This window comes from Triplophysa dalaica, chromosome 8 (genome assembly GCF_015846415.1).
Source record: "Triplophysa dalaica isolate WHDGS20190420 chromosome 8, ASM1584641v1, whole genome shotgun sequence".
In the NCBI taxonomy this organism is placed as follows: domain Eukaryota; kingdom Metazoa; phylum Chordata; class Actinopteri; order Cypriniformes; family Nemacheilidae; genus Triplophysa; species Triplophysa dalaica.
The window spans coordinates 2,720,585-2,742,226 of NC_079549.1; the positions used below are offsets into that span (position 1 = coordinate 2,720,585).

At 37.4% G+C, this 21,642-nt stretch overlaps 1 protein-coding gene across 4 annotated transcripts in view; it reads right to left on the bottom strand.

Annotated features, from left to right (window-relative positions):
• kalrna (kalirin RhoGEF kinase a) overlaps window positions 1-21,642 on the bottom strand; it is a 127,616-nt gene that overhangs the window by 29,963 nt on the left and 76,011 nt on the right. For all 4 annotated transcript variants that reach the window (XM_056755745.1, XM_056755742.1, XM_056755743.1 and 1 more), the window contains exons 26-34: window positions 21,437-21,506; window positions 19,682-19,771; window positions 19,376-19,468; window positions 18,638-18,749; window positions 18,114-18,304; window positions 16,662-16,763; window positions 15,878-16,020; window positions 15,658-15,760; window positions 7,107-7,353 (exon numbers count right to left, since the gene is read on the bottom strand). In XM_056755745.1, the coding sequence (XP_056611723.1) occupies window positions 7,107-7,353; window positions 15,658-15,760; window positions 15,878-16,020; window positions 16,662-16,763; window positions 18,114-18,304; window positions 18,638-18,749; window positions 19,376-19,468; window positions 19,682-19,771; window positions 21,437-21,506 (1,151 nt within the window). The remainder of the gene's footprint in view (window positions 1-7,106; window positions 7,354-15,657; window positions 15,761-15,877; window positions 16,021-16,661; window positions 16,764-18,113; window positions 18,305-18,637; window positions 18,750-19,375; window positions 19,469-19,681; window positions 19,772-21,436; window positions 21,507-21,642) is intronic.

Consider the following 21,642-nt stretch of genomic DNA (forward strand, 5'->3'; position numbering starts at 1 on the left):
TTCTGTATATATTGTTCATAGTACATACCGATTGTCATATTTTCATAGTACATGCCCAACGTAAATTATTTTCCTAATATTGTATTCTGTATTTATTCACACTGTATATCTGCACTTGCTAATTGCACTTCTGGTTAGACCTAAACTACATTTCGTTACACTGTACCTGTATATGTGTAATGACAATAAAGTTGAATCTAAAAAACATTGTGGGAACGCAACCAAGTGGTAAGACATTTAAACAAAGCATTTGAAATATAATTTGTATCATTACACAATAATTGAATCATTATTCAAAGCATTTCCGCATTAGACTACAGATAAGAAAGGGTTGTACAAGAGAAGCGTACTGTATATTCAGTCAAGTGTGTCCAAACATTTAATCTGACATCTGAGCAAAACTTCAAATGTTATTAGTCACCGAAACTAGCAACAAGCAATGTGCAAATCATGAAGCCACTGTGGCTGACTATGTCAGTAAACAGCATCAGATGTAAAAGAGAGTTTGTGAGACTCACCCGGCATATGACAACAGCAGCAGCATTTAGCAAGAACCCAGCCACAGCAGCATTGCGCACCTTTACCACTCCCCATGACTGCTCACAGAGCCAGCGATCAAAGACGACTGACACATTACAATCATACAGCTCTGCTCTACAGTCACTGTGAGGGGCGGAGCTACAAAACTCTGCCTCTCTCGTTTCACTCGCCGTCCTTTACAATGGCTGCAGTCAGTACGCTGGACCTGATAATGAGAACCCATGACAATGTGTCCATCTGTAGTGTGCTCATGGGACCGCATGCTCCCTCTCTTTCTATTTTCTCCGAAGGACTTTGAATAGAAAGCAGATGATAAAGGGAATCCACTTTCCCATGTAGATAACGTGAGGTGAACGTATGAACCTCACGAAAGGAAAATATTCACTCATGCTGGAAGTTCCTGCGAGCAGGTGGGAGGAGAGAGAGAGACTTGTTGTCTGGCAGCAGGTTAAACTGCTTTATCATCTGTTGTGTTGACACAATGTGTGGAATGACAGGAATCACACTCATTAGTCAAAATACAACACATAAACACACGTGTGTAAGCAATACCCAAAATACATTTTGAATTTTTTATGGAAGACTGAATAGTGTATAAAGCAGCCAATGAAAGCCCAGAAGATATGTGAATATGACTAGATGTTGTGACGACGAAGCTGCTGGACAAATGAAAACAGAACAGTTCTGAAAAGTCTAGTAACTACACTAAGGATTCTGTCACCCTGATTGTCACAGTATTACTTTGTTTTGGTTTTGTCTTCTGTGTTCATTGCCTGTGTTTGTCTTTAGTTGTTTAGTCCCTCACCTGATTCTGTTTAACTTGATTATGCTCCCTATGTGTATTTAGTCCTGTCTGTTCCTTTAGTTCAGGGGTGGGGAACCTTGCTCCTGGAGGGCACCTGTCCTGCAGAGTTTAGCTCCAACCGGCTCAACAAGCCTGTCGTGAAGTTTCTAGTAATCCTGAAGACTCTAATGATCTGGTTCAGGTATGTTTGATTAGGTTGGAGATAAACTCTGCAGGACCAAGGTTCCCACCCCTGCTTCAGTTCATGGTCTGCTGTTGAATGTGTTGCATGGATTCCCTTCTGTTTACCTTGGATTATTATTAAAGTGATATTTTGGATTACCTTCTTCTTTGTGCTCTTCCTTACCACAGCCTTTCTATTAAAGAACAACATACCGATAAGTATATTTTTGTGGCGTTTTTTTATTCCTCCCCCCGGCATGACTTCTCCAGGCATCCAACTCCTGTGTTTGGAGGAGGGAGACCGTTCGCTGGAGGACCACACAAGGGATTTCTCAGATCTGGCGTGTCTTCCCTGACCGCGCACTCTGTTTTTTAATCACCATGGCCTGAGCGAGCGTTGTAAGGCATGCCTGCCAGCGAACGGTCCCCTTTTGTGGAGTGGGTGATGGAGAGTAACGGACCCAGTTTAGGCCAGTTTAGGACATCTCTAGAGTCCAAACCCACTCTCAACCCAGAGAACAGTCAGCTTTCACCCCTCTGCACGGAAGGCCTACCACAGACGTAAGCCTCGCCTACACTCTCGCCGCTGAGGGTGAGCTGCAACTGAACTCTGCCATTTTTGACAGGGCAAATAATGAGAAACTCTGGCTGCTCCTGCCCACTTGGTCCCGTCCAGCTCCCCCTCGTCTACCGAGTCTCTACTGCTCCCATCCAGCTCTTCCTCGTCTCCGTTGGTCCCGTCCAGCTCCCCCCAGCTACCGAGTCTCTACTGCTCCCATCCAGCTCTACCTCGTCTCTGTTGGTCCCGTCCAGCTCTGTCAGCCAGCACCTCCTCTTTAGCCTGGCAGAAGGTCCCGCCCAGCCTCCCACTCCCTCCTCCTCTGCCTTCACAAGCCGGTTCATTGTGGGTGGGCTCGCTGGCCCTTGAGGACCCTTCGGCTCACCCTCAGCATGCCATTGCCGTTTGGTCGGATGAGTTTTCGGCTCTTCAACTGCCAGCTACCTTGGGGGTTGAGTATCCCATGTCTCAGCCTCCAGCCTCTGAGACCCAGTCTTTACCTCGGCCTCCGAACCTTCGGCAAAACCTTGGCTCCTACCTCCCTTGTCTCCGACGTGGCCCATCATCCCACCAGGCTACCTCCAGTTTCGCATTGGTCCGTCGACTCTGGACTCCAATCCTCCGGCTGGGCTCCTCCTCATTATGCATCATCTCTATCTCTTGGCCCCCTGGTGGACTCTCATCTTAACTGGGCTCTGGGTCACCACCTGACTCCTCCTGCTCAGAACTCCTTCCCATCATCTGCTCCTCTCCTGATACGCGCCCACCTCCTGAACCCCCACACTCCCTCCTCATTTGGTCCTGTGACAGTTATGTCACAGTTTTCCTTTGCTTTGGTTTTGTTTAGTTCATGGTCTGCTGTTGAATGTGTTGAATGTGTTGCACGGTTGTGTGGATTATTTTCCGTTTCCCTTGGATTATTATTAAAGTGATATTTTGGATTACCTTGTTCTTTGTGCGCTTCATTATCACAGCCATTCCGTCACACTCATCTGTTAAACACATCTGATTTCATCATTGATGAAACCTGAACTATCTCTATGTGCTGACTGGTAAGATGCATTAACTCTACCCAGGAAGCACTTATACCAGTAAACTGCTCAAATCCCAGTCAACATCGTAACGTGTGAATGAGGCAAAATACACCTGCTGGTCTGGGATTCATCTTTTCCGTAGCAACAAGTGCTAACATGATCATTGTATTTGAATATTTGCTATTGAAACTAGAATTTGATGTTGAACATACGGTCGCGGAAAATATGAAGAGATCATTTAAAAACAAATCTGTTTCCCTGAATTTACTAGGTTTGTGTATGGGTAAAATGGCCAGATTTGTTTCATTCTGTTAACTTATAACAATATTGCTTCTTAAAAGTTTCTATTTGCATGTATTTGCAGAAAACGTGCTCTGTATTTTTCACTACAAAGATCATATTCGCTTTTAAGCAGTAAAACAGTAATATTACTACATGTATTTAGGAAAAGTTTAAAAATATTTTTCTATGTGATAACCTTGATGTTTCTCATAGTTTCATGGGTCTTGTCATGCTGTTTTCGTGCATATTTCACATTGCTGCTGGATGACTTTTTGTCACTCCTGAGGTTTGATTTTGTTGAAATTCAACAGAAACTGGACTGGAATGACCACAATACATCTAGAAATGCTGATTAAATGAACATTTGGAATGGTCTCTTGTTTTAGGTTTTTTTTGCGGCTGTATTCAGTTTTCACATCATAACCTTGAACCCACTGTTTGCTATTTGGGAGTCAGCGGCAGATAATCTTGAAACATTTTGTTGGAGTAAAATCTGTGTAGTGGCACATGAATCAATATTTTTTCTCCAATTTCCTGGAGAAAAAAGGCTTTGACTCAAATCTGCCAAAATGTTTAATTCACTTCACATGGACCTCAGTGCTAACACTAGCCACAAAATCCCAGTTTTTATTGAACACCATCGTCACATTCATATGAAATGAAGACTTTAGATGAATAGCTTGCAACCTCTGCGTATAAGATTGTGTTGTACCGAAGTACATGTATCCTGTTATCATTTCTAAATTGCCTTGCGCAAGGTATTTTACTCTAAATTACAGCCGTTTTGCATTTTGCAGGAGTCTTTATAATAATTCACGCACTGACCAACCAGAACAGATAGCGGGAGCCATGCAAATCATGTAGACTCTAAAAATAGTCCCAACAGTATCATCCAACATCAGGCTACACCTCTGTACTCCAACACACTGAAACCACTGACTCAGACTCAAGAGACAAAGTCACGTATTGTAATGTAAAGAGAAATGTGATGCGTTACACCTTGTGCTGAAAAGAAACCAAAACCTTCTGCACCGTTTGCTCTGTATAAAACAGGGATTTGATAACGGATTCATGAATGATTCTTTATCTCATGGCAGCATCTATAAGCAAAACTCAGATAGGCCACGAGAGACAATGATTCATATTACTGGCAGTGGAAATAGAAGATGACTGGAAAAGGAACAACACTTATGAGGAGATAGTTAGTCTGAACACTTTCATTAGTTCTAATGTTTAGGGAACTTTGGTGTGAGCTGGATTATTCATTCACATATGAGAGTATAGCATTCCTGAAAACACCCAAATCATTCACTACAGTGAAACTATGACTGGAATTAAAGAATTTGCGAGAAAAGACAAGAATGATTATTCTGTAAATTAATTAAGGTAAGTTAATACAATACATGTATTCATTTAGCAGGTACTTTCCTCCAAAACCACTCTCGAGTGAGGATTAGTAATATTATACATCATGGCAAATCAAAACCTTTTAAGACCTACGGTATAGAAGAGCTGCAGAAACGAGATCATAAGATCAGGGCCGTATTCATGATAAATCATAGCACAAAGAGTTGCTCCTAGTGACAAATTTTTAAGAAAATTCTCAGAAATGTGGCCGTTTCCCCTTAAAATTACAGAAAAGATCATAGTAAAGAAAAAGTAATTCATAAAGCATCGTAACCCTTAAAAGAGATCTTAAAGTGCAACACTCTAGGAGTAGAGAGGATTACTTTTAAGAGACTTAAGAGTTTCTTTAGCAGCAGAGAAAATGGATGAAAACGAAAAGTTATGACAATTTCTATATTACTTTTAAGGTTTATCAGATTTTTATATTTTTTTATTTGTTCAACTTTTGATTATCTTGGTTTTGTTTTTCTTGTATAGCTGCTTTGATGCGATGCAAATTGTATAAGCACTATAAAATAAAATGACAATGAATTGAATGACAGTGAAATAATAAGACACAGCACATTAGATCGTTTCAAGCTAAATGAAGAGCTTAGAGGATTCTATAAAGCTTTAAGAATACGGGCCCAGGAGATCTGTAGTCGAACCTTAAAGGGATAGTTCACCCAACAATGAATATTCTGTCATGAATACTCATCCTCAAGCAGTTCCAAACCTTTATACATTTCTGTGTTCTGTCAAACACAATGGAAGATATTAGGAAGAATGTTAGAAACTGACACATCTGGGGCATCATTGACTACGGTAGATAAAACTGTACACACTCTAAAAGTGGCTTAATAAATAACACAAAATAAAAAATGCTTTATCAACTTAATAAATCTTTATATATATCTAGGACATGTATAAAAAATCAAGCAGTTCATTTTGCTAAAGTTGACATATTTCTCTTCTTTTCATTAAATAAACATAAATAATATAAGTATTTAATTATATTTTTAATACACCCTTGATATTTTTGGCTGAATTTAAATAGACATATTTTAGTTACTCAGATTTATTTCATTGATTTCACAGCTTACTCAATTTTTTGAGTGTAAATAGTTTCACCGACACAATTAAATATATCACAGTTAAACATTAGAGAGAGGAAATCACAGTAAGAGTTCCTCACAACAGCCCTTAACTCTCAATAAACACGACCGAAACAGATCAGTAGTAAACAGACGATGAAATCACAATCTCATCATCATAGGTTGGGGAAAATAATATTCATCAATAAATAATTTCTAATATAATACATATATTTTTCTTTTCATAATCTCATCAAATCCTGACATATTTTTTAATTCAAAGAATTTCTCGCTAAATATTTTGAAAATTATGAAAATAACAAATGGCTTCATACTTTACTCAAAGTATCAAGGTAAGCTATTACTGATCAAATTATCAAAAAATATCATTGCTATGGAAATTACCTTAAATGTTTTTCACAAATTAATTACTATTTGTGTAACCACAACTTTACTATAGATACTGTGGTTTAACCATTCGTGCTGTAGTAATACCTGTGGTTCGACTGTGATAGCCAAGGATGTGTTTGTTTGGAAAACCATGCTTCATTTTCTTTGAGGTCAAACTGTCACAACAGTCTCAAGTATTTTTATGAGAACGTCTTATACCACAAATGTTTCAGTACATACACAGCATCACTAGTAGAGTCATCTGGTACTGGCATTTATTCAGGTCATGTCATGTCAAGACATTTTACTGTTGCATAAATATAAAGTTCTTCTAGATTCACTTTCATTGTGTTTATACTGCACTCTAGAGGTTAAAACCGGTGGTGTCAAACTAATCTTGTACAGATATCATTTACGTTTTCAGAGAACTTCCATACTTTCCCTATTATGTTAGCAGTATGCAAGATGGGTACAAACCATGTCTTACTTATTTGAAAAGAAAGCAAACAGATTAAATGCAAAGTAGATCATTTTTGACAGCATTCATTGATTTGCAACATGTCAATATAGAGACAATTATGCTCAATCATGTACTGTAAAATGACTTTTTATCATTTTTAACTTTTTGGCTGCAAAGCACTCTGATCAAACTGTTAGCTTTATATGTGTTCGGTGTTCATGCAGTAAGCTTATGTACACTTCCAAACAGACAATGATGATTAAGTTTGTTCTATAAATCTTCAAATTAACGTTTTAAACAACAAATCCAAAGCCAGGATCACATTTACGATTCTGATCCTTTCAAACGTACCCGCAGAACAGAGCGAATCAACATTGAAAAAGCCGGTTCTTACCTTTGCCTGATGGGAAAAAGCAGTCCATTTCCACACTGCTGCGAGAGTGAGAGATGCACAGAGCGCTGCTGGGGACCAGACCCTCTTGAGAAGGAGTCTTGTCTGTGGTCCGCACCAGACACCATCCCGGCCGGTCGCTGGGCCGCTCCAACAGCTCCACTGTCTGACCCGTCTGGATGCTGAGCTCAGAGGGACCGCCTGCCACAAAGTCCTGCAGGACCACCGTCAACTCACACCCTCCAGAGAGCTATGAGAGAGAGAGAGAAAAACATCTTCTATTTGCTCTCGTTTGTCTAAAATACCTTTTCAATTTTTCGTAAATCGTAAACATTTAATGAGTAACTGAGAAAGGAAGAAATACTCCTCAAGTGTACGAATAGATCAAATATATTGTAATCCTTCACATAGAAAGTGTTAAAATAAAATTGAATCATTTTCTGTGCTATTTACTGTCAAGCTGTTTTGCAACAATTTGTGAAAAATTCTGTAAAAATACATTTGAATTGAATTGTAAGAGTGCGACAGGATGTTTCTGTTGACATGCAGGAAACTGATTTCGGATCAGGCCTTTCTGAAATGAGTCAGAGACATGTGTGCGTTCAGGGCGTGTGTGTGAGTTATTTTTTCTATTGGGTGTCGTTACACAGGGTATGAACTCTGGTCTCTGGGGCAGGTGTACATCTGTTATCGGCTTTATTACTTTTGTTCTTAAACTCTCAAATATTAACACTGTGAAAATACAGACTTAACAGACAATTTTCATGCATTACTTTGTTTAAAGGCCATAGACTCACAGCAGCAGACATGTAACAGCTGTTTATAGCAATTATTTATTCATTTATGTTTAAAGGTGGGGTTGATTTGGAAAGGTGGTAATTTAAACCTACAAGCACTGAAATTATAATCCCACCCTCTATGTGATTCGCCGTTCAAACCCAGGCGTCCTCTTGGCACATGAAAGTATTTTGTAAATCCACTTAACGAAATACAAACTAAATTCATAAAAGTTCTCGAAGCATGTACATACCTAGCTATACTTCGCTTTTTTTTTTTTAAACTGACTTTCGTTTTGTATATTACAATGTGAATGAATGAATGATGTCTGCGTGAACAGGGTGCGCAGTGGTATGCAAAATACGTTGGCTGAAAATGTAGACATTACCAATCACAACGTTGGGCCAGCACGTTTTGATTGGGTGAACGTTTCTTGGTCCTACGCCTTTCACAGATAATATATATTATACAAATATTATACTATACTTCTTGCTTGCTAAAAGGATTTCAAACCAACAGAACACAAAATGTTTCTGGACAGGATCACCCACCCTACCTTTAAATATACTAAAATGGCACTTTACATTCTTGACTTAATTAGAGCAAATATGAAGTCTCTTCTGTTCAACAAAAGAACTGTTATGTTACTTATACAGCCAATCACATTCAATGCTTCATAAATAATTACTTGGAATTTTAAAAATGTATCATAAGGCTTGCTGTAGTAGCTTTCTAAGGCAATCAAACATTTATGCATGTACTGTATATTTAATATTTAATTCTTCAAACACTCTTGTGCTGCAGCTGTGACAACAGGTTGCTTTACCCAGGGTTAAAGTCATGATAACCCAACGCCGTATTCAAGTTGATTATGAGTCTCATTTATTTCTGAGGTTGTCGGTTGTTCAAATCATTTTATCTGAGAAAATGCTTACAGCCAATAACTGACATAGTGAGACACAAATCGCAAGGTTTTTCTGCAAACACAATCTCAATACGATGTGGCGTGCAGCTATGAATTCAGACCACCCTCCACATTTCCTGTTCATGAGTGAATTACTGTAACAATCCAAGATCATTTAGAAACAAACTGCTGTTTGTTCCTCTGGGATCTGCAATTCCAAAGTGATGTTTTCATTTTATTGAGATTTAAGTTTTATTGTCAACATGAATATAATCATCTTAACAATATAAACAAATGTTACTGCGCATGCGCACCTTTGTGACCTCAACTGAACTTCCAGAATTCATCACAAACAATAGAGTGTAGATAGATTTCTGTTAACAATCAAAAGAAACCAATAAGAAGAAGTGTTACTTGTCTAAACTTGTCTCTCCAATATTTTGAATTTAAACTGTAATACCAAGCTCCACCGCTAGATGTCATTGTACCAAACGGTTTCTTTAAATGCGACCTACAGGACCAATACAACAATATCTTTATTTAATCAAATGAATTTACAACAAATTCAAGAAATCTTTTACTTAATACAATTATTATACAATAAAATAATAATAAAAATGAATATTAACATAAATTAATTCAAATATAAATAGTTATTATTAGACACAAGCCAAACATAAACCGGAAGTTAAGTGGGAGTCAGGCGTGCTCGTGGCCAACAAAACGGTCTATAAAGAACAACTCTTTCTTGGAATTTGGACAAAAAATATTATTCTATACATTTTTTTCACTTAATATCCCGCATCAGAATTAGGAAGCAAAATGGGTTCCAATTGTCACTTCATGTTGACTATTAAAAACGTGTCGATTTTTCTGTACACCAATGAGATTAAACCGAGATGTCAAATGTCTCCTCTAGATTTTCAAAGGTCATTTTAATAATATCTCTTAGATTTGAGGCGAGATTCCAAACTACTACTGTACATGACAACAAATGACTCGACTATGTCTACTGTTCATTTTTTAAAAATAAATGTTAATAGACGTCTGTGACAAAGCTGAAACTTAAATAAAGCACCAGCTCAATTTACATCACATTTTTACTAAAACCATCGACAAATACAATGAAATACTGCATTTATATGTATGAAGTTGTTAGAAGTTTAAAACAGAGATAAAGTAGCTTTTGAAATCCTATAAATAATATTTGTCGGAATTACATATGAATGCAATTTCATTATTTATTAGGAAAAACCAACAGTTTTTATACCCATAATAAATCACTCACGTGACAGGACAAAGTGTACAATTTAAAAGTAGTATAATGGCATGACCGTCCGTCACTATGCACCACGCTGAAGGAAATTGAAGCATCTGCCAGTGATGATCAGAGCAGATGCTATTTAATCCAATGCCGCGTCCCTTCTCTCACTGCTTCACACTTCCCTATATAGCGAATTACTTTTGAGTCCACTTTATTGGGAAGAAGTGAATGAAAATGAGTGAACGATTTCAGACACTGACGTAATATAACCTGTGTCTGACAGTACTGTCGCGGACATTCGAAATAACACTTGTATGAGCTTCATGGGTTGCATAACAAAACAGTAAAGTTCATTTTAACCATTTTTGTCATGTTTTGTATTAGTTTTTAATAAAGAGAATAAACAACTGTTTGCCACGTTTATTTACTTTAATGTTTAATTTAATTATTTAACATATTTAAAATAAAGCAATTCTCAAAAACACGAAAATAACACAAGAACCAAAACAAGCGTATAAATGTGCATTCGTGGCATTAACGGCCTCTCTCTCCTCCATCTGATTCTAATCAAGCGATCGTCTTAAGGTACAGTATCATGGGAAATAGTGAGTGAGATACATAGAATGTACACTCACAATCAGAGTGCATTGTGGGTAAAAAAGAGTGATCGAACGTAAGGATTAAAGTGGTTCAGTCATGTTTCGGAACCCACTACAAAATGGAGGAAACACAAAATAGTGCACTATATAGGAGATAGGGAGCGGTTTCAGACACAGCCCAAGACTCAACACACAGACATGCACACGCACACCATCCAAGAAAGCTACAGGACATATAAAGGAGAAATGAGCAGGAACAAATATCAGTGACGTGGACTATGTGAAGTGTGTGACTGTTCAATGTTTCATTGGAGGAGTTAATCTTTCTCTAGACACCATGAAGATTACATAATAACCCAGAAAGACAACAGACAGAAAGAGTGTGAAAATGGCCTGGAGCAGTCACAATGATCCTAACCAAACATTATAAAGAGTATACACAACAGTCCAATAAAAAGTCCAACATGCATTTACAAATCTCTATGGAATTACCATCTTTGATAATGAGTCAAACAGGCAAAGTTCTCTACAGTAACCGTCACCTTAAAATGATCAAATATCAACTTAAAGGTTTAATACTATTACTAAGCAAAATTTAATTTAAAACAACAACCAACCTGATTATCACACACACTTCTGATACACAACTTAATGTTCTAAAAGTTTAACACTGTTTCATTGGTTTGCTTTAAAACAAAATATCACCATAAACCTCAATTTCAATTATATTTCCCCATTTATTTTCTTCAAAGCTAATGACTGTATAAAAACGACCAAGCAACTAATTCTAGCAAAATTATCTTTTAAACACTTTCACTAAAATATCCTATTAACTGCAGCCGCTCAGTGTTTGATGTAAACTTTGGCTAAAATGTCATTGAGCATCTACAGTCTAAGAGCTGTGATGGGTCTGTTGCTTTACTCTCGTTCGCAACACCTGCTTGCCAGAGTATCAGTTCGCCGTAACGATGGGGAGGAAAGCCGTGTTGCTAGGTAATCTGGGGTCTCAGAAAGAGAATATCCCACGTCAGAAAGGACACGAACGTCATACGGCTTTATGTGAAAGGTCTTGCAGGCAGCAGGGCTTTGTTATGTAGATCAGAGGATCTGGCAAGCTTTGCCTTCCTTCACTATTATTGCGAGCCTGAGGATTGTGGGTAGACATGGCACCTCAAACCTTACGGGTGCAGAAGAGAAAACAAAGCAGGTACGATAGACAATTATCTGGGCTGTCTGAATACATATTTCAGTCAATTTTAGACTTTTTAAAGATTCAAATGTGTGAAACAAAAATGACTAAATTAACTAAAAGCAAATGAAAGGCACACTTCTCCACATTGAAAGCTAACCATTAAAGTTTAGGATCAAACTTTGGGTGACGAATAATGAATAATATTTAGGCACATTGATCATACTATAACGTTATGATTGTAAAAAAATAAAGTTTTTTTCTATCATATTAATGAAAAAAATGAAAATCTGTTTTTTTACAGATCAAACACCGTAAAACTTAAGAAAAATCTACAGGTTTACAAGGGATTTTTTATTTTACTTTTTATTTTCGCCGCAGCTGGCAGAATATTTCCGGGTGTTTTTTACAAGATTTCTTTTTAAAGTTAATTTTTTAATTACGGTCAAAAACTATACAATAACATAACAAAACAACATATTTATATAAAAAAAGAGGAAAAGTTTTAAATACATATCCTTGTATCCTATAATCTTACAGAAAAAAAGGTATATTTATGTTTTTTACGTAATTTTTACAGTGTAGTTCTAGTGTGAGGAAAACAGCAGCTGTTGTTTTTCGCAGAAGAAAACATTCATACGGGTTCAGCGTTGGTTAATAATGACAAAATCATTGCTGGTGACTTATTCCTTTAAATGTGATAGTGAAGAGGGTGTGTTTGGACGATTATGTCATTATGTGTTGACAGTGTTAACAATCTGTTTCCTGCCACTGGTCTGAACCTCAGACTTTAACATCTAGATCTGCTTATGGAATGCTATAATACTGCCTGAGTGGAAAGAAATAGGAACGGATATCAAGAAAGATAACTGCACTTCTGCCTCGACCAGACAAATCTCTTTTAACATCTGAGATACAGCTGTGCTTCAGTAAAATACATTAATTCACACACAAACTAAGACATTACTATGATTAAATCTTTTTAAAGGTATTTTATTCTTCTCAATGCAGATCTCAGACAGCTGAAGATGTGTTTTCAAGCTTTTGTATCACAGATAAGCAGCATGAGCGTACATAAAAACCAGCTTTACACAAGAGTAGTTAACAAATAAACCATAAATGTGTCCTATGACAGCCAAAACTAACAATGAAAATCAATCTCTCTTATGCCATTTAATATTATAAATATAACTATTGGCCATATAAAATAATATTTTAATAACAAAATTTTGTCATACCATAGGACACATGTACAGTATATTTGTCAACTACCCACAAACACAACTAACCAGCTCATACAATAACCCCCTGATAGTTCTCTTTTTAAAAAGGTTTTGACTTAAAGAGAATAAAGGAATAGAAACAAATAGAAAGTCCAACTTACACGACTGCTCTCCTTGAAAAGTTTAAAACTCATCCACTTTGGCATGACGACTTATCTTTCCTCCTTCCACGACTTTGTCCCTTACTTGCTCTCATTCTCTCTCTCTCTCTCTCTCTCTCCACCCTTTTCCCTCCCTCCCTCCCTATCTCTCTCTCTCTCTCTCTCGCTCTCTATGGAGTGTCTCTGATTGGTTAGATTCATGGTTTAGGTTCAGTAATGAAGCTTTTTACAGCTGTCTGTTGAACTCTACTGGAACACTTTGTCTCTTTGTTCACCTGTGCTCTAATGTATGAGGTAGTGGTGTTGTGCAAGTGTGCTCGAATATAACCAAACGTTTAACTCACAAAGTGCCAAGTGAGAGTAAAAGTGAGCTTTGTCAAGTAAAAAAATCCTGGTTTCAAAGACAAGGCTCAAGGCTTGTCCCAGACTAAAATAAATGTTTGACCTGTCTTAACTGAATATAGCTTGACCAAAAATATATTTAGATGTATCCCTGCCACATGATGCTCACCTGTAATGAGTCGTTTTATATAAAAACAACATTAATATCTTAATTCAACAAAGGCATAGTCCTGGCTTAAGATAACCCGTGTCTGTGAAACTGAGGCAATATGTTACAGAGGTAAGTTTTAAAAAAAATCTTCAAATGGACTAGATCATATATTATTCAAATGCAAGTTTAAGTCTGACCCTTGCTGAAGTCTAGGATGTCAAATAAGTTTGTTTTCCAATAGAACTGTGTGTTGTGTGCGGATGAAACATTTTGACCCGGTTTCACAGACAAGGCTTTAGACTAGTCCCAGACTAAAATACATTTTGAGCTGTCTTAACTGAAAATAACCTGCCCTGATAAATCTTAAAATATATGACAGTGCCATTGTTTTGTTTCAAGATGCACATCAGTAAAACAATCACAGGTGTTTTAATAAAAGAAACTTACAGTAAATTACCTAAATTAACTAAGACATTGTCCTGGTTTAGACTCAGCCTTGTCTATGAACCAGGCCAGTATCTCTCACAGTTGAGGAACCAAAACAAAAAAAATGATGTTTTCCTGTATTTTTTGTTTTGTAACAGCTCTGGAGATCCCCAGAGACACAATCACCTCAGTTGTTTGTTTAATTTGCATAAAAAAACTGATTAATTGACATAATGTCATATACATTGTGATTTAACTAAAAAATACAGTCAGGTTGATAATATAAAATATTTAATGATAAGACCTTAATTCACCCATCATGGAAATGTGTGACCAAAATGTTATGTATCCGTGTGTGTGTGTGATGGTCTTGTGACATGCATTAAGCACTGAGGTGCACATATAAAAGCTTCATTATACAGTGAGATGAATGTGATATCCGCAGAGTACGGTCATAAACAACCCCTGATGCTTATTGACTTTAACTGCTACTGCAGCTCTTATTTAATGGAGAGACACACACACACACACACACACACACACACATCTTAAGATCATTTTTAGATTTTCCAAATATATCATTCTGTACGATTAAAAAGCTTTTTTTGCCCTAGCGGGACCAAAGTGACACAAGTCCCCATGTTGGTGTATCAGTCCCCAATGGGAAATAAAGACAAGGCTACACACACAGAGAAACCTGGCAAATCCAAGCCAAAAAAATCCATTTGGAGACCACCTCATTTTTACAAATAGGGTGATTAACGCTTTTTATAAAATTGTAAAAATGTAGAAAGTTTTATTTTTGGGTTACGGTTACAGTTCATGTAAGGGTCAGGTTATAGTATTTAGCCCTAGCTGTCAAACACAGAAGTTTATGGAAAGTAAACACATGCGTGTGTGTGAAATCCAACAGACTTGAACTTGAGAACGGCAGGTGGATGTCACACACTCAGGACACATTAAAGGTCCCGTCATGCAGTCATCTTCTGAATAACATGCACATCTCACAAAAGCACAACAAGTAAACTTCATGAAATGCCTTAAAACATCAACACAAACTGCTTAAACACGTGTGTTCATATCTTACTTTGATTTGATTGGGTGTCTCATAGTTCCTATAGGGACTGCATCCAGCACACAGTCTGAAGATACTTTTCATGATCGCACATGACTGTTTAACACCGTTTACTGCTCATGACTCATGATGTACTGTACTCAACATCATCAGCTCCAGCATGACAGCCCCTGCATAACGGCTAGGGTAACCCCGTGTGACCTACACCTGTCCATCACAGATCACCTGACCCTTTTAGGGGCGGAGTCTGAGTTCATTATTAAAAAGAAGACGCTATATTCAGATTAGCATGCTTTCACATCACTCGTACTATGAGCATAGTATGCACATTTTTGTATGTTTGGGGTGACCTACTAAGTTAATATACATAATGTGTTCTATATATGCATATATATATATATATTTTGGTAGTGAATGAAGTAAAGAAGAGATGGCAGTTGTACCTTGTCACTGTCCATGGTGTTCTGCGAGGTTCTGGAGGCAATGGAGACGGTGTCCGGCTGACTGCTGCCGTCTCCCTGACTGTCAGCATCCTCACCAGCATCCCTGCAACACACACACACAATAAATGTTCATCTGCAAATCACAAATTCATAAACTCTTAAATGATGTACGTTTTCAGTGTTTCATTCTCTGATTTAGTGCGTTTAGTGTATGCCTGACCTTCTGCTATTAATGCGTGGCTTGGCTGGGGTTTTGGGAAATTGGATTGGTTCCTTAAGCGCCCCCTTCAGGTGAATAATTCTCTCCTGAATGACTTCACGGATGTTTTTAATCCATTCCTGTTTCACCTCAATACTGGACGCCTGAAGGAAAAGATTCACATTCCAATCAATCGTGACATCACAACAATACACCAATCGAAATTGAATACATCGAAATCTCTGTAGTTGGAAATGTGGTTCACAAGGCAATGACTGATGGATGTAAAATCTAAAAAATGTAAATACATTTATAAAGTTACTTAAATGACAGTTCTGCTGCATTGACTTTAAAGGGAAAGTTCACCCAAAAATAAAAAAATCTTTCATCATTTACTCGCCCTCAAGTTGCTCCAAATCTGTGTAATTGTTTTTGTTCTGCTGGACCATATGAAGATATTTGGAAGAATGTCAGTAACCAAACCAATCTCATCCCCCATTGACTCCCATAGAACATAAATACTCACGGGGGATGAGATCTATTTGGTTTCTGACATTCTTCCAAATATCTTCATTTGTATTTAGCAGAACAAATAAATGTATACAGGTTTAGAACAATCTGAGGGAGAGGAAATGATGACAGAATTTTCATTTTGGGGTGAACTATCTCTTACAAAGCAACGTTTTACCATCTGTTTTCCTTAGCGTGTCTGTGTTTCCAGTACCAAGAGCAAAAATAAGTGAAATAAAAGTGACCGCAATAGTGCTGTAATGTAGAATGTCCAAAAGTGCATTCTGTACTGTACCTTAAGGACTGTCTTGTTGTCAGATGAGGGCGTGCGTCCGACCCACAAGGCAAATTTACACGGGTCTCCTTCAACATGCTCAGTCACCCCTAGATCAGATGTCTAAAAACACAACATGCAGAAAAATGACACACAGACGAAAAAAATCCAATAAAAATCAATCAAATATTTGAGATTTGGCATGTACTTAATATCCCATCAACACAGTCTACGCAAAACCTTTTTCGTATTAGAGGCCGTTTACACAAGAACATTTTCAACTGAAAAATAAATAAATAAAATATTGCGTTTCTGTCTGTGTAAATGGAAACAGTGTTTTGGGGGACTGAAAACGAGAAATTTCGAAAACTTGTCTCAAAGTGCAACTTTTTGAAAACACCGCCGTTTTCGTTTCCATGTAAACTGCAAGACGGAACTTTCTGAAAATGATGCCGTCACGTGAATGCGTATCTAGCCAAAAAAAATATGGCGGCTTCCCGCAATGTGAATTCTCGCTGCTCGACTATGTATTAACGTTTCCCCTGCAAAATGTGGATTAGCTGCACCAAAAAGACCAGCGGAGATACACTATTTACCTTCGCCAAATTTAAACACACATATACGTTGACAAATCTTATTGAAAAGCACTTTTGGATTAAAACTATGCTTGTGTATGCACCAAGGCACGTCCTGTTTCTTTACACAACAACATCGCCATCCACTGGCCCGCGTGAAGACTACAGCGTTTTTATCAGTTTCCTGGATCCGTGTAAATGCAGACCGTTTTAATAACACTGACATGTGCACGTGAAACTTTTTAAAAATGCAAAGGAAAAACTTCTGGGGTTTTCATCGTGTAAACGTGGCCTTAGACTTATTTTCAGCCAGGGTTAAGCCAAGTCATTTACATACAGAATGAATTATTTTGTAATGTCACAAATTCATTAACTAGAAAAAAAGTTAAAAAATGAACTAATAAAGTTGTCTGGCAAGATTTGAACCATTTCGTCAGCGATATTTACAGTGCTGTTTGTGTGAGAATCCCAGATGACCGGAAAAATGTGCATCTGGATTTGTTTACGCGCATGTTGAACACAGCAGACGGGTGACACACACTGAATCTGCACACGTACTTACAAACCGACAAAACAACACCTGCGCTCACTGCTTCCAGGTAGGTCTGCAAATGCTTAACAAAGTTCCACAATATAGTGAAAACAGATCTCAGACGTAACCGTGTGCATGCGTGCACCTACTGACCTTCCCATGGGCTTTTGCTGTCGTTTATGTCATCGAAATGAAACGAGAAGTCATATTACATCTGTTCAAATCCCAATCTACTGTGCCTACTATGAAGGCAGCATCCTTTCAAGACAGCAACCTAACTATAAATAAACTTGATGTGTGATTGGAACGCTCTGTAAAAACAGTAGTAACTGAGAATATGGCTAGTGCTAAAATCATTTCAGGTACCAGTAGTTTGTTCTTGTAGATGTATTTGGATCGTCCTGCTGAGTCTTTGATATCTTTGCTGAAGACAAGAGAGATCTCGAATAGGAAGAGGTGTCGGTCTCGTCCCTTACGGATCAGAGATTTTGGGTCCCACACTTGAAATGTGTCCTGCAGGATGAGTTCACCCTGAACATCCAGATTCGCATCAAAGCCTGAAGCAGAGGAGCAGAAAAGGGTCAGGTTAAAGTTCAGGAGGTCAATATGAAACCAAAAAACAACCTCTTTTTACTTCCTCATTCCTGATCATATTGTGAACGATATCAGTTGCTGTACTATTGTCTAATTTCAAAGATGTTTTCATGTCATAGTAATCAAAATTCATGCATCAAATTTCCCATTTCTTATTGCAAGCACGCGTTATTAAGTGAGCACTTTTGATCATTTCCAATAATGTCAAGTCCCACCCAACATACGGTATATTGCTTGTGGAACATCCTCACACACAGTTACATGCAAGTGAAGTTTGTGTGTGTGTGTGTATTTACCTTCCAGCATGCTGACATGCATGGCGTCATTGGCTCTCTTCGGCACACTCAGCATGACCTCCAGCCCATCTTTAATTTCACCTTTGCCCTCCTCACAGCAGGACAGCAGCTCCTGCGGTCAAACACACCTTACTCTACTGAACAAGACACGGCACACATACACTAAAACAGTGCTAAGGTGTGACTGAAACAATACCAGGGGTGTGTTTACCATTTTGGGGACCCAAAGCAAAGTCAAGACCAGAGGCCCCCCACATTGCCTAACATTTTTGTTTGAATTTCAAAGCAGTATTGAGTACATGGAATTAATGAAACATATATACATACATAAACTGGATTTATTTTACTTTGAAACACATAACAGTACAACATTCTCTACAGTTTGTTATAAGAATAAATCTTCTTGGTTTTGGGATGAAAAAGTGTCATTTTTTTCAGAATAATACAGAATGCTGTTAGCTTAGATATAAGAAAGTAAAAGGTGCAAGATTCTTCTTTTCATGCTTCTCTTCATTGCATTGTTTTGCTGTGTTCGTAAGATTTGTATTATATTTCTTTTCTTTTTTTGTTTTGAACACCACTTTGCTACATGCTTCAATGCGTATTTCTGAGTGTCTAAATCAAGCGTGAAATGATTTTCCGCTTGTAGCCACTAGGGGGCCCCCAAGCTTGCGGGGCCCTACGCATTGGCGTGTTTGCGTGGTGGTTAACAACGCTACTGCGCGTGTGGTACTGTACCTTGAGAAGCAGCTGGTATTTGGTGATTCTCTGCACAGGTTTAATGAGGTATGATGATATAGAGTTGGCCAGACCGTGTCTCTTCTGAATCTCCTGCTCGTAACACACAAGAACCATCAGTACATAAGCGCTGCATCGATCTCATTCGCACATAGATTTACTTCCGAAGGAGTTTTTGGAGCACTGGCTCCAGTCGCACACTTCACATTTTAAGGTGCACCCAGCTTTTGTATATTTTTTTCAAATAATAAACGTTTAACAAATGCGTTAACAAATTATTGCAGGAGAGAAGTGATGTGGACTTACGTCAAAAAAACTCCCAGCATGCTCCAGGATGAGCTGACTGGAGTCTGGTTTGTTTTTGCAGTATGTCACATATATATTAAATCTATCAGCCTGAAACACAAAGACACAAACTTGAACCTAGGACATTAAAAGTATTTGGTATGAATTATTGGAATAATTAGGACTTTAAGGGATACCTCCCCCCCATAAACTAAAATTCTGTCATCATTCACTCATGACATCATTTTTTTGTTCTGATGAACACAGAGAAAGATATTTGGCAGAACTCTTTTAACCACATAGTAGGAGAAATGACAATGGTCGTCAAAAGTTCCCCAGAACTGTTTGCTTTACTACATTTACTACATTACCACAATATCTTCTTTTGTGTTCAACAGAACAAAGAAATTCTTTGGTAGTCAATGCTGGTCAAGAACTATTTGGTTGAAAGCATTCTTCCAAATTTCTTTCTATGTCCAAATATTTGGAACAATTTGAGGGTGAGTAAAGAAGTCCGACTTTTCATTTTTGGGTGAACTGTTCCTTTAAGGACATCTTTAGAAACCAACAGTTATAACACTTGTTTGGAGTACATGCACTGATGTAAAAACAGAGATTGTTATGATGGCTGGATACATATACGAGTAAACATGTGAGCTCCAATTTGAAATATTAAACAAACAAATCAGACGAAAACACTGCTGTAAATAAAAAAAACTTTTACCTGCTTTAAAAGCTACGACGGCGTATTAGTGCCACAAAAAAAAAAAAAAAAAAAGATTTCGAGAATAAAGTCGAAATGTTACGAGAATAAAGTCGAAATGTTACGAGATTAAAGTCGAAATGCCACGTAAAAAAAAAAGATTTCGAGAATAAAGTCGAAATGTTACGAGATTAAAATCCAAATGTTACGAGAATAAACTCGTTGTTAAACGTATTTTGTTTACGTGAATGTTGTATTTTAAGAGTTTAAGTTATGTTTAAGCACGTCATCTGAACCAGTGAGTTCGGAAGGCCTTGCAAACACCAGCAGTCATTTTTAAAACCTCTTTAGTTCACATTTGTACATTTTTTTATAAATCCTTAAGGATTGTGGCTTTTATAAACTTGATGCAACCAGCTTTTTGTACATTAGGTAATCAAGCATTGTTTTAATATTTCAATATTTGTATTCTATTTCAGTGTTTGCTTCGGTTTATCATATAAATCAGTATGCCACAACGCGTTGTGACCCCCGCTGAAGTACTTCCAAATCCTCCACAGCCATTGTTTCTAGCAATTCTGTAAATTTTCTCAAAATATTACGAGTTTATTCTCGTATTACTACGAGTTTATTCTCGTAACATTTTGACTTTATTCTCGTAACAATACGACTTTATTCTCGTAACATTTCGACTTTATTCTCGTAACAATATGACTTTATTCTCGTAACATTTCGACTTTATTCTCGTAACAATACGACTTTATTCTCGTAACATTTAGACTTTATTCTCGATTTTTTTTTTTACGTGGCATTTCGACTTTAATCTCGTAACATTTCGATTTTATTCTCGAAATCTTTTTTTTTTTTACGTGCCATTTCGACTTTAATCTCGTAACATTTCGACTTTATTCTCGAAATATATATATATTTTTTTACGTGGCATTTCGACTTTAATCTCGTAACATTTCGATTTTATTCTCGAAATATATATATTTTTTTTTCGTGGCACTAATACGCCGTCGTAAAAAGCAACCACATATGAAAACAAACGTATAATTTTTTTTTTAACTCACCCATGTGACAAAGCAATGTCCCACATCCTCAGGTAACTGCTCATAATTGATAAGCTCTTTCAGGAATATACTAAAACACAAAGAAACTTATTAGAAAGCATCGTTGCTGTCCTTCTGAAACCTTCCAGGAAATGGAAAAAAAATCACTTTTAAATACGTTTTATTGGTAAGATGTTTGCCAAACCCACTGACAAACATAAAGGCTA